At 31.1% G+C, this 13,370-nt stretch overlaps 2 protein-coding genes across 6 annotated transcripts in view; one reads left to right on the top strand and one right to left on the bottom strand.

The window, feature by feature from the left end:
- The window catches only part of LOC136983150 (ran-binding protein 3-like), a 40,073-nt gene extending 36,787 nt beyond the window's left edge, over positions 1-3,286 (bottom strand). For 3 of the 5 annotated variants that reach the window (XM_067279793.1, XM_067279795.1, XM_067279796.1), the window contains exon 1: positions 3,187-3,244. In XM_067279793.1, coding sequence (XP_067135894.1) covers positions 3,187-3,235 — 49 coding nt within the window. In that variant the 5' untranslated portion in view covers positions 3,236-3,244. Of the gene's footprint in view, positions 1-3,139 lie in introns of all 5 variants that reach the window. The other 2 variants (XM_067279794.1, XM_067279797.1) reach the window with 2 other exon arrangements.
- A 4,927-nt stretch (positions 3,287-8,213) lies between these two features.
- The window catches only part of HDAC3 (histone deacetylase 3), a 34,724-nt gene continuing 29,567 nt past the window's right edge, over positions 8,214-13,370 (top strand). Inside the window, exon 1 of the mRNA XM_067279801.1 lies at positions 8,214-8,349. Coding sequence (XP_067135902.1) covers positions 8,292-8,349 — 58 coding nt within the window. The 5' untranslated portion in view covers positions 8,214-8,291. The remainder of the gene's footprint in view (positions 8,350-13,370) is intronic.

Genomic DNA, 13,370 nt, shown 5'->3' with positions numbered 1-13,370 from the left:
AGGCAAGAAATGCCCAGGCAGACCAAAAATGGCCTGGCTAGACAACATCAACACCTGGCTTCACATGACAACAGCACAAATTCTACACACAGTGCTAGACAGAGAACAATATCAGTATGAAGTCGCAAATTCAATTTGGCAGCATTGAAGAAGAAGAAGAATTATATACAGTGATGCCTTGACTTATAAGTTTAATTCATTCCGTGACAGAACTCTTAACTCAAATTATCGTATGTCAAATCAGTTTTCCCCAATGAAATGAATTGAAATGCCATTAATCCATTATGGACCCCCCAAAACACCACACTTTTTTGTTACATGTTTTTAAATAAGAAAAATATACTTATAAATTATGAATATTATATAAAAACACAATAGAATGTACTGCAATAAACTGGTTTTGCGGATGTTGTGGTGTTTGTTGCATAGATAAAGAAAGAAAAAATGGAAAATTTGAGAAATGAGACAGTGGCACCACACACATGGAAGTGAACTCATGCCTATGTCACTCAATCACGTGTTTTTCTATAAGCTAGCTTGTTAGACATTGGAAGAGTAATAAAAATGACGAAATTACGGCAGTTTTCCATCTTCCTTTTCTTAATCTATGATTTGCTGTGCCAACTAGTATAGTGGGGTATCTCATAGAAGCTGGCACGTAACCCTAATTTTAGTTCTTAACTCAAAGCAAAAACTCAACCGCAAGACGGCTCGTATCTTAAAAAACTCTTTAAGTTGGGACACTTATAAGTCACGGTACAACTATACTATAACACTATAAAAAATGATGGCATTAAATGATACAACATAGGTTTTAATTATAAAATTATTTAGCAAATCATAAAAATTAGAAAATTAAGTTATTATTAAGAAATAAAGTTTATTTTTGATCGCAAATAGTCAAATATTATCAATGATATTTTGATCATATAGATAAAAAGTTGATACTAAAATAATCAATTACGATAAATAAAATTATGTAAATAAAAACAAATAAAGATAGGTTTTCACAATACAACTACCACCAACACTTTCTCGCATTCAAAAAACACAGACAAGATTTGTCAACGATTCAGATGTTTACATGATGTACTGGAATACAACTTATGAGTAGTTCTGAGCATGCGCAAGAGCACTTGTTTCTCAAGTGACAAGTCAATGTCGTCGTTGATTGGTTTGACGCTGCGATGTCAAGTGAAAATCCAACAGATTACATTTTCCATAACAAGGCCATGGTTTGACAAACCAAGGTCACCAACAAGTTGCACTTATGATCAAACAAGGTAAATCCATTGTGGTTTTGAGTGACAAAATGTCAGTGGTAATTGTATCATGTAAACTAGCCTTAACAAAATTTATTATTTATGTTGACTGCCATTGAAAACTAAATTATCATAATATAAATAAGTAATTAATGCATGTTTTTTTTGTCTTCATGCATTATTAAATACTTATTATGTTCAGTATTGAATGTAAAAAAATAATAAAAGTCTCATATAAAAAAAACTGAATTATTGATTCAAACTGATTTACGAAATCACCAATTCATACTGTTGAAGAAGGATGACAATATGGAAAATTGAAAAACAAAAATAGAGAATTAGATAGTGATAATATTAATCTAGAAGAAAGAAAATATGGAAAGATATACAAAGAGAAGTAGATCCAAAAGAGTTAGGATATAGAGAAGAACCAAGCAAATGAAAAGAAGAGATGCAAATCATCATTGTTTTCAGATTTGCAATTTTTTTCTCTGAAAATTTCCTAATCTTCAAAATTACAAAAATTCTTAATAGATAACTTTATATATGAAAATTAAACAAGACACTGAAAAACTTTATCAATATTATCAAATACAAAATTAGAATTTTTATTCAACTAAATCAAAAATTACATGACTATTTACTACTCCTTAACAAAGATATTTACCATCAATTTATAAATTACCTAAAAGACTATTAATAACTAACGATAACTAACTAACAATTACACCATTTTTCTATCATCATCAAAAAAACTGCCATTAAAACCAAAGATAAACTATTTGTCAATTTCTCGATTTAAAAAGCCATCTGTAAAAAAAACTGCTTTATTCTAAATAACAACTATTGTTTCGTGTGTTTTTACATTTTATCGTTATCGGTACTGTTGTAGCAGGGGTGGAATATATTAACTTTGTCAAATTCGATGCATAAAAAATAAACAAACAATTTCTAGTATTAAAATTTGTATTATACTTGCAGCCAAGACAATTAAGGCACGTGCCCACATACAAAATTTGGATTCAAGTCTACATCTAACCTCAATAATTTTTGATTTGTCGGACACCATCTTTCCCAGTACAAATACCTTGTCGTAAGCATATTCGGATAAGATGTCTTAGCAGAGTAATGCAAAAGTAGACCAATTTCGGGCGGCCGTATCGGACGGTTCCCAACTCTTCTACTCCCGTGGGTACGATCTACAGCTCCGGTAAGGACCCAATTGTAATTGTAAGGTAATTGTACCCATATTTGAAACCATACAGGTCATTAAAAAGATCCCTTCTTAATGCCCACACTCAGAAAGGTTTTTTATGTATATATTTTACAATAAAAAAATGTATTTCTTTTTATTTGAAGACTCATTTACTACTTTTAAAACAAAGATAATTTCAGAATTTTATCCCGAACGAGGCAAAATATTTTGAATTAATACATTTTACGTAAAAAAATATATTAAAAAAATTAATTTTTACGTAGTTACAACGCTTACATCGAAGAATATGCGACCAAGACACGTTAAATCGAGGTGGAAGCATTAAAGAGAGGCGATTATAATACAGAATTTAGCCAGAATATCGACTTTTAATAGACATTACAATAAATCGATCGAATGAAACCTTCTTCATAATAAAACCAATCAAAATAAAGGATTCATATTTAAAAAACATAAAGAAAAATTCACAATTCGTAAGAATAATCGGGTTGAAATCGAGCATCAAAACAATATTCACGTGTCAAAATAAAAGTTATGGACAATGATTTACTTATAACCAGCATTAGGCCTATTTTTCATACGATAACAAATCAATCGAAATTTACTAAACACTGAAAATCTGCCAATTCTTCTCTTATTATTTTTAAACTTGATACTTAACTGTACACGAATTGTTAATTCTAATTTGAAGGAATGGTATTATAATACTTAAAACTCTTCTTTTATGAACACCGGGAATACTGAAACCAACCTTCATCCGCCATATTTCTGCTACTGTCACTCCACCTACGAAATTTTGAAACTTTTCCAAATTAGATTTTTTTTTTTCTTTCATAATTTACATTACACATTTACTGAACGTTAAAAAAATAATAACGCAATAAATTATTTTTCTCGATTTTTTTAATTAAATAAAAATTTATTTTGAATGTTAACGTAGACATCGTTTGTTAATTAATAATTTATGAAAAAATAAAATGGCGTAAATATTTAATATTCTTCTTAAGTTTTTACATTTGGAATATTTATAATGCATTGTATAATTGAGTAAACTTTTTAAATGTAGAAATATATATATTTATATTTAAAATTAATAAATTTTATATTAAAAAAACTTTTGAATGTAAAAACTTAACACCAGATGGACTAATCATATTAAATATTAATATTTTTATTTTAATACTTAAATGTAAGTATTGTGTTTTAATAGATGCATTAAAATCTCTTAGGTGTCATAAAAATAAATAATTTAATATTGTTACATTATTTAAAGTCATCAACTGATTACGCCATTATATATTAAAATGATACATTGGATGTGTCAAAGTTGCTAGCAGCTGACTAAGCGAACCAATAGCAAAGTCCGTTTCAAATGAAACGGATTATGCTATTGGTTCGCTTAGTTAGTCTGTTACTTAAAAGCATACCTTGTCATTTTATTCTTTTTCAATTTCAAAATGTATGTAAACAACATAAATTAATATTAAAATATATAAGTAATTACATGTAGTACTGTACATATTATGAGTAGATATGTATTAAATGTGTATTGTTAAAAACCACGTGCAATTTAAGCAAGCGGAACTAGACCACAAACATGGCGAAGGGACGTAGCAAACGTGCGTTTTAATTAAAAAACATTTTGTTTAACATTGTCTTAAAATACTCCATTTGATAAATTTGTTCACTTTGTTTCATTAATAATAAATAAAATTTAGTTAAATTATGAGCTACTCTCATTATATAACATTATAAATGTATGCAAAGAACATAATTAAGTTAATTTTACTGAAATTAATTCTAAATTTTATTAAAATGATTAATAAAATATAAAATTTAAATCTACAAATTTAGGAATAAAAAAAGAAAAACGTGTAAAAAGATTAAAATAGTTCCATAGGAAAACACACAGGAAATCCGTTTTAGTATTGACATCACTTAATTTTAAAAAAATATAAAACATTATATTTGTATTTAATTAAATTATATCAAATGAATAATTTTGAAAACTTATACACAGCGTGACGTCGGGCCCTGTTTCTTACCATACGATTGCTGCTATGTCGGCCTGACCGAATACACTAAGGATATGGAAAGAAAGATCTATCAGTGCCTACAGAATGGAGAAAAAAATGAAAAACTGGGTAATCATAATTAAAGTACTTCTATTCAACGCTATTTAGATAGATATTTAGCAGTCCAAATGCAACCAAATTTGGTATCATGACATTTCGGTAAATGCGGGAGGTATTTCCTTAAAAATAAAAAATGAATACCGAAATTCGCCACTACAGCACTTTTGGTGCTGCAAGCAACGAAAAAGAAGTTTTATTTACGGGCACACTTAGAAAGTGTAGTTTATCGAGGACACGTTGCAAATTTTGCATTCTTGAAAGACAGTATCACACTACTTATGAGAAACATTACAGAGAATTAATTACGATCAGCCGTCGAACACGCTGTTTAATGCTTTCGGATTTAACACCTTCAAAATGCGGACTACCAGGGCAGAATAAACTCTAGGGCCGCCCTGGTGGTCCGCTAAAGGACAAGACATGCATTTGACGTCCCTTATGTATAGGAATCCCTACATAAAACGGAAAAAATGGTTTTAGAATGCCATAACTAATGCAACTGAAAAGAAATTTTAATGTTTTTAAATGTTGATTTCACTTACATTACTACGATAGTTTCCCTGTTCTTTACTTTCATTCACGAAAATTTATGAAAATTTGCCGCCTTGGGCAATGACCAATTTGCCCATGCGGCAGCGCTGGTCCCAAGGACCACTTTGAGTAATGTCCCTACATCGCTAAGATCTCTGTATAGCACGAGGGTCTTGTACAAATAAAATGATTGTTGCTGCAAAAGTATCATAGTAACGAGTTTTAATACTAAATTTTATAGAAAATATCTTCTTTATGTCTTGAAATCTTATCATACCAAGTTCTTTCTTATTTACGCCGCTAAATATTTCTGGATAGAGTTGAATAGGAGTACTCTCATTCACCCAATTTAAATATACAAATGTTTGAAAATTATCTTTAATTCAATACTAGTAATGCATTTCAATAACTATTAGAACGTACTATGTTACAAAAGTCTCCATAAATAGGGAAATGCAATTACAGTGCTTTCATAACACAGGATATGTCAATATCCGCTTGATATCGTGTGGAACGCGTATCAATATATCTGGTGTTATGCAAGTAACATCATAAGTGGTCAACACATACAGAATGATTTGTAAATAAAGGTAAATTTCGCATTTTTTTTTTTTTTTTTTTTTTTTTTTTTTAATATTTGGCGACTTTTGAATTATTCTGTATTAAATTCTAACTTGATAATTAAAGCGGCCGGATGGCCGAGCGGTCAAGGTTAGCAGCCTGCCGCCCTGGGGGACTCGGGATTGAATCCGGACAGGTCGAAAAATCCCCAGGAATTTTTCGGGGGTGGTGCATCCGGATATGTCGGTCTCCGTCCCTCACCACCTGACCGCCCAATTGTGGGCCAGGTCGAACCCATAATGGGCTTGCTATAAGAGGCCCTTTTAGTGCCCACGCGGCGGAAAGAGTTACAAAAAGAAAAAAAAATCTTGATAATTAAACTGGCAAGACATTGAAGCAAATTTAAAACATGAGTATTTGGAAAAATTTAGTTACCGTATATTAAATACAAAAGTTGTGCAAATATTTCATATCCTGCAATTTATTAATACAAATTTTAATCAAATTTTCTTACGTTTATAAGCAATGCACAAATTTGAAAATACTTACTACGTTAGCATGATGTGTACAATGTTGTTTAGCACATCCTTGATAACATACAATTTTTCTAATTTTCATTATTCTTATACATGAACTCAGCTAGGCTCAGAATAAAGGTAGAAATGTACGAACGGAATCCGAAATATCCCGATCAAACTACTTATGAAACGCTATAAGGTTTCGTCCCGAACTCAAAGCCATAATTTACGGCTACAAAAGAGCGGAGGCCGGACGGCCGAGTGGTCACCTGGGATCGAATCCGAACGGGTCGAAAAATCCCCAGGAATTTTTTGGGGATGGTCCATCAGTTGATCATTTGGGACAATTTGGTCGTTGGTATGCGCCTGGCTAACGAGTTAATCATGTGGAGTTTCCGCGGTTTTTTCCACGTCTGTAACACCTAAATAGGGGCCAGTTTTTTAAATAGAAAGTCCTCCCGGAAAGCATCCCCGTTGGAACCTCGTCCACGTGTCGCCTTGCCGTATAAAAATAAACGCACAAATAATTACAGTATTATGAAACTAGCAGATAAACCCGGCGTTGCTCGGGCAAAAAGTAAAGATAGCGAAGATTAAGATTATTACATTATAGCCAATCTTACCCGGTTTCACAGAATGCAACAATTAGGTCCCTCTGTTTCCAGACTAATTAGAGAATTTTTAGATGGGTCTAAAAATATGTTCGATTTTCCGCAAAAACGAAAAAACTGCATCTGCGTCTGTAAATCTTGCATGTCACTTTCTCTTAACACTACCATTGTTGAAGCCTTAATCCTGTCGCTCTTCCACCCGGGGAAATTTCGAAAAATCCCTTCTTAGTGTACGTTCTCGTGACGTACCCTAACTGTGTGCCAAATTTCAACTCCTAACCATTTGGGCTCTGCGCTGATTATTATTATTAACCCGTCCCGATTATATATATATATATAGATATAATTGTTATATTATTGTTTTTATAATTGTTGAGAGTTTTTACAGAAATATATTGCGTATGAATATATTTTAATGACTCTATACAAAGAAGTTGTTGCTTTGTTTTATGATGAGGCTTACTTGGTGTTTAATCAATAATTAAAAATGGCGCTAAGTTTATTCGACGTTTGAGATCTGAGTTGGGTGGCGCTCAATAACATATTTTTAAAATTAATTAAGTTAATTTAATTCGCAATTAATAAATAATATTTTGAAAAAGAAAAATAAATTAATTAATAATCCCTATTAATGGCACAGTTAATTCGAAATACAACATTATTTTCGATACTGTAAATGATAACTAAATATTAAAAAATATTATTAAATGCTTTGAAGAAAAAAATAATTTGATAACAAACACTGGCAAATGTTTTAACGAACAATTATTAGAATTTAGTTACAAAAAAATAAATAAATAAATAAAACAGAGAAGATTTACCCGGCATTTTTAAGTCGCTACGAAAATTTCCCTGAATAATTTCATTAAATTACTTAGGGAAATTTTTAGGGAAATTACATTAAAAAGTTTTTAAATTTATTTTTAAAATATTCGTTAAGAAATTATTATTAACAATACGTGCAAGAGTAAATTACTTGCGTAATTAATTAATATTTATACTGGCGCAAGATTTACTGATTTAGATAAAAAATACATTTTCTGTAAAAATTTATTTTAGGGAAATTTTTTTATATTTAAATTATTTTAAAATTCAAATTTAAAAATTTAGTAAAGCAAAAAATTAAAACCGAAAAATTATTTTAGCTGACGAATTTAAAAATAATATAACTAAAAATCGGTGAATATTTTTAAAAATTGTAATCAAGACATCAACATTTGTAACGCGTGAAAAAAGTAAGTAATAAATTAAACGGCATTAAAGTTAATTATAATTAAAATTTTATTAATAAAGAGTAATTTTAAATAAAAACAAAAAGTTAAAAGAAAAAAATTCTCAAACGATGAAGATTTCTTAATTGTGATCACGTGACCGGAATATCCGGTTTTTGAACCTGTCATGGCTTCCTCGTGTTTGTAATTGATTAGATGTAGAAATTAACTAAGAAGAGCTCGACCATGTCGAGAAAGAAAGTTGTGTATTTTTGGGATCCCGACGTCGGTAATTTTCATTATGGTAAGTTATTTTCATCCATTATTATTTATAATATAATATTTTCTGTTTATGCAAAAAAACTGATCATAAAGGGCTGATTTTGTAGTTTTTTTGCTATTATATATTGTAATTTCTTCTTATCTGATGAACCCTTACTAGTATGTTAGTGTATAGAGCATTTACAAATATAACTTGGTAGAAGTTAATGTTATTTGTATGTATAAAACTACCTAAAGTAACTTTTACCATCAAAATTCCAAAATAAAATTGAAAAAAACATCAATTTTTTGTAATTTAGAGGGTAAAAAATTCTCTTATAAACCCTTTTAATAAAGAAAAATGATCAAAAGTGAATGAATGAGTGAATTAAAGTTATAAATCTTGTTGACTGGACAATAATTAAGATGATTCTTATCACGAAACCTCAATTCGGTTAAAAATGCAACTCTGATTTGGTCTGGGCCTTGTTGGAGGTGTAAGCCGTGTTCGTAGGAGTAAAAAAGTCAAAGGAACCGATGGGCTAAGTGTGACATGTCGTAAAATAATGTCCCTCAAAATCAGCTATCTAGAATTTCGGTTTTGTTTTATTCATATGTGGCAATGCAACCTGGGCGATCTGCTGAGGGGGAGTGCCTCCTGAGAGATGTTTTATGGTTCTAGGCCCCTATTTAGGTGTTACTAATATGAAGAAAACCCAAAAAACTCTTTTGGTGGTAGATTTGCACCTGGCCAAGAAGCCAGGTGCAAACCTATTATCCAGCCTAACCTTATTAACCTATTACCAGCTTTTAATGGTTTTATTTTCTCAGCCACTTCTGGGCCTAGAATTTTGGAGATCCTTAAAATTCAGGTAAATTTAAAAGTGAAAAAAAATCATGTAGACCATTGAATTCCCTTGACTTTTTTACTCCTACTGTCATGCATGGCGTATAGCTCTAAGATTTCAACTGTTTCGTTCAGAGCTGAATTTATATGCACATTTATACAGTTTAACTAAAAATTTATTATTTAGCGTGAAACAAACTATAAAATCAAAATTTTAGTGGCTTGGGGTGTTTACTGCGAGAGTTTAACTCTGATGTATGTTATAAACCTAAAAAAATTACTCAAATTGTGATTTTTGAGCCAAAAAATTATGTATAATGTGATTTCTTTGAATTTTGATCATTAAAATTAACATAATAATAATAATTCAAGACAAAAGTATATATAATTTGAAGAAAATTGCAAAAAAATTCGGGGTCATCTTAAATTCTTCTCGTACCACAAGGAACACAAATACTAATGAAGTTGACTTTCATTTACGTGCTCATCCTTGTCAAAAAGTATAAAATTTTTTATCTAAACTCTATCATTGTGACCCTGTAAAAATAATTATAATATAATTTCTGTAAGACTACGGAGCCAGAAATACGTGTTTGAAAGCAATTAAATTTTTTTTAATGTTTTCGTAGTAATTCTAAATTGTTTTAAGCAAGGAAGAGCTTAAAAATGGTCAGCTTCACTAGTAAATATTTATGTTCTTGGGTATGAGAAGGATTGGATTAGATTTATGGGATAAGGCAATGAACATGTTGCTGGGAAACTGGCTTCAATTAACATAGCTGGATAAGTAAACCAATTACGTAAGCTGTTTCAAATGAACCAAACTATGTTCTTGCTTAACTGTATTAAAGCTGTTTTACCTGTACACCTAATAAAACACATGTCAAAGGGATGCCTTCTAGAATGAATTTTAGAATGTGTTAGATAAGTGAACAAAAACTTAGAAAACTCCACATGGTTAATCCTTTGATCAAGCATGAACCCAAGACAAGCTATGTTTAGTGGTTTTTATCAACTGGTCACTGGTGGGCAGTTTGTGAACAAAATACTGGGAAGACTGAGCTGCCCCATAAATTCTCGACTCTTGTTTTGATCAACAATAACTTCCTAATGAAAGAAGACAGGTTTTTTTTTATAATGCAAGTTACTTCCTCTTACTTCCAAAGTCAACTTGTATTCAGCCAAGGTTGAAACAAACCTGTAAACAAAGTGAAACATCTATGCATGCTATTTGGCAGAGATCAATACTAACTGCATTGAATTCCTGAATGATTACATCACACAATGCATCCATATTATGTATCCTATGGCATCATTTGCCAACCTTTCTGACCTCACGAACTGCTAAACTCACAATTTTGTATCTCGTGGACCATTATCGTGAACTTTTTAAACAATACAAACATCTATGGAATAATGATCATAAAACTTTCATTTTACTTTATTTTGCTTTTGTATAAAAGTTTCATTAATATGATATTCACTTGTTTAATTATAACAAACTAGCTGTTACCCGCGGCTTCGCCCGCTCGGATTTTGCAATTTGATAGAAATAACCCTCCCTCGATACTTCACTAACGTTCTCAATTATTAGTTGTTACTAATTTGGTAAAATTACTGATTTTTGTTCGTTTCAAACTATGGACTGCTAATGCACCTAAATTCAAGTTTCAAATATTATGGGATTTTGAGATACGATAAATCTGACTTGTGAGTTTAATTTTTTTTCGAAACATAAATGACGTTATCTGAAACTCCCTAAATTTAAATAAATAATAAAATGTAAAAATACGGAGCATTCACAAAGATAAAATCTTTGTCATTGCACACCATCAGTAGTCCATCGGATATTACAAAAATTACAGAGACGACCTTTCCCTTTTAGGCAACTGCCTCTGCAACAAATATGCAAAAATGGTAAAATGTTCTCTGTTGTTTCGCCACTATCACAGTAATCTTTTTTAAAAAATTAACAAAGTAAAATCGTGGCCGACGTTATTTCAGACACCATAGTAATTATTTAATTTATAACAATCTAAATATATAAAATTCTCACACACGCAACAATCAAACGCGAGTCGTATCAGCTTATACTAAGTTATAACTTTCTTGCAATTAAGGAAAATGGAAAGAAGCAAAAGGGATAAAAAGGAATAGAAATACCCGGGGTTTATCGTAGCGACGTGCTCTTGGATAGGACACCACTTCGAAACTCTCCTTTATTCGTGACCTTCTTCTTGTCATAGACCTTTCGTCTATTCCTGACTTCGTCGTTTGTCCACAAGGTTTTCTGTCCGTAGTCTATTTTTCCTTTCTAACTTCTTCGGCACCTCTCAGTCTTGGATCGTCTTTCTCGAGGTCTGGAGCACTCTTTTTCTCTCCCTACTTCTTCAGGGTTCTCATCAAAAGTGACTCTTTCTCTGTCCGTTTGGCTCCAGGGCCCCACGCCGTCTTTTGTTTTACTTATTTTTGTGGAAAAGATAATCCTACCCAACGGCAAAAGGGTTAGACGGCCACACTATAATCAAACAAATATGTAATAACAAATTCGAATTTAAATGGTTCGAACATTTGGTTAAAAAATTCGTAATATGTAAATATTGTACGTTTGGAAATTAAGTTATTACCATCAGAAACAAAAATCGCATCTAAAATAGTAGAGTAGAAGCCATTCTTCCGGTTAAGACTTAATGCTCTCTCTCTCACCCCCGCAGGGGAATTTCGAAAAATCCCTTCTTAGTGTGCATTCCCATGGCATGCCCTAACTGTGTACCAAATTTCATCACTTTAGGTTCAGCGGTTTGCTCTGGGCGATGATGAATCAATCAGTCAGTCAGTGAGGACAAGTAGTTTTATATACCGTATTTTACGGACTATAAGACGCACTTTTTTCTTCGAAAAATTGCCTCCAAAATTCAGGTGCGTCTTATAGTTTGTAAAATACGATATATAGATTAGTGTGAAGTTTGTTGCTACTTGTTTGAAATAAGTTTATAGATTCTTGGTTTTTTTCCACAAAGCACAATAATACTCACAACATTATTTTTTGATTTATTGACATTATTATTTATTGATAAGCCATTTTATGTTTGGTTTTAGATTCAAATAAAAAAAACCCCAATGAGTGAGAAAAAGCAACTGAGCATTTTGCATTTTTTTTGTAATACTTCGTGTAACCTCGAGTTGATAAATGTCCAAATTTCTGCACGGACCACCAAAATTTTCTTGTGGACCATCAGTGGTCCATGGACTTCCGGTTGGCGACAGCTGTCCTATGGATAAACACTTTATGTTTTAAATACTGTAGAAAACAAACTCTGGTGGAATCTGGTCTGGAGATGATTTCATCCCGCAGCAAACATCCAAAGTGATTTTTCGTAATTGAAAATAAAAACATTGTACCCACTGCTACAAAATAAGCTAAAGCTTTGCCACCCCCTGGCATGCCTGACAGTCACTGACCTTGTTCTTAAGCTGGATAACATCTAGAAAATAAAAACAACTATCTATCTCATTTCATGAAAAAAATTACAATCAATCAAAATGCGAGTCATGAATTATGGGATACCCTGTATTTTTTGTACTTATGTAACACAAAACTATTAAAAAATATATAGTTTGAATACACATTACTTATACACATGTAATATTTGTTGCTTTATTTGATTATATTTGATCAATTCAGCTCTGAATGTGAATACTTTAATTAAAGAATGTTTTTTTTTTATTGTTTAAAATTTGTATTGAAAAATATTCTCATGCATTTTTTACTGTACTCAAATATTTACCAAATTATGTTTTAAGCAGTAAAATGAATGGGTTTTATTTTAAAGAGATAAAACTTTTTAATAGTATCGAGTGTTTTTAGAATTAATTAATTTCATTTCTGTCAGGTTTACGTAAATTATTATACATTATTACCAAAGTGTAAGGAGTCTCAAATTGTTTTAAAAGAATGGATAACAGATGACCTTTATTCAAGGATAAATATGCTGCTTATTTAAGGAGAAATTAGGTTTATTCAAAATGTTTTTGGCCATTATTAGCTAAAGACACATAAAACTAAAATGGAGCTCATTTCATTTTAACTGTGTGCATTGTTAGCTGATAATGGCTAACTTAAGATGTAGGCCAAAAAAACTTCAAATTAACCATAAATAAGCAGTAGATTTATCCTTGAATTTGATGTGGTGTCAGATTTCATTCAGTTTCAATAG

This window comes from Centruroides vittatus, unplaced genomic scaffold (assembly GCF_030686945.1).
Source record: "Centruroides vittatus isolate TY-2023 unplaced genomic scaffold, ASM3068694v2 contig_877, whole genome shotgun sequence".
NCBI classification, from domain to species: Eukaryota; Metazoa; Arthropoda; class Arachnida; order Scorpiones; family Buthidae; genus Centruroides; species Centruroides vittatus.
Note: the sequence above shows the minus strand (reverse complement) of the source record. Positions and strands in the feature narration are given on the sequence as shown.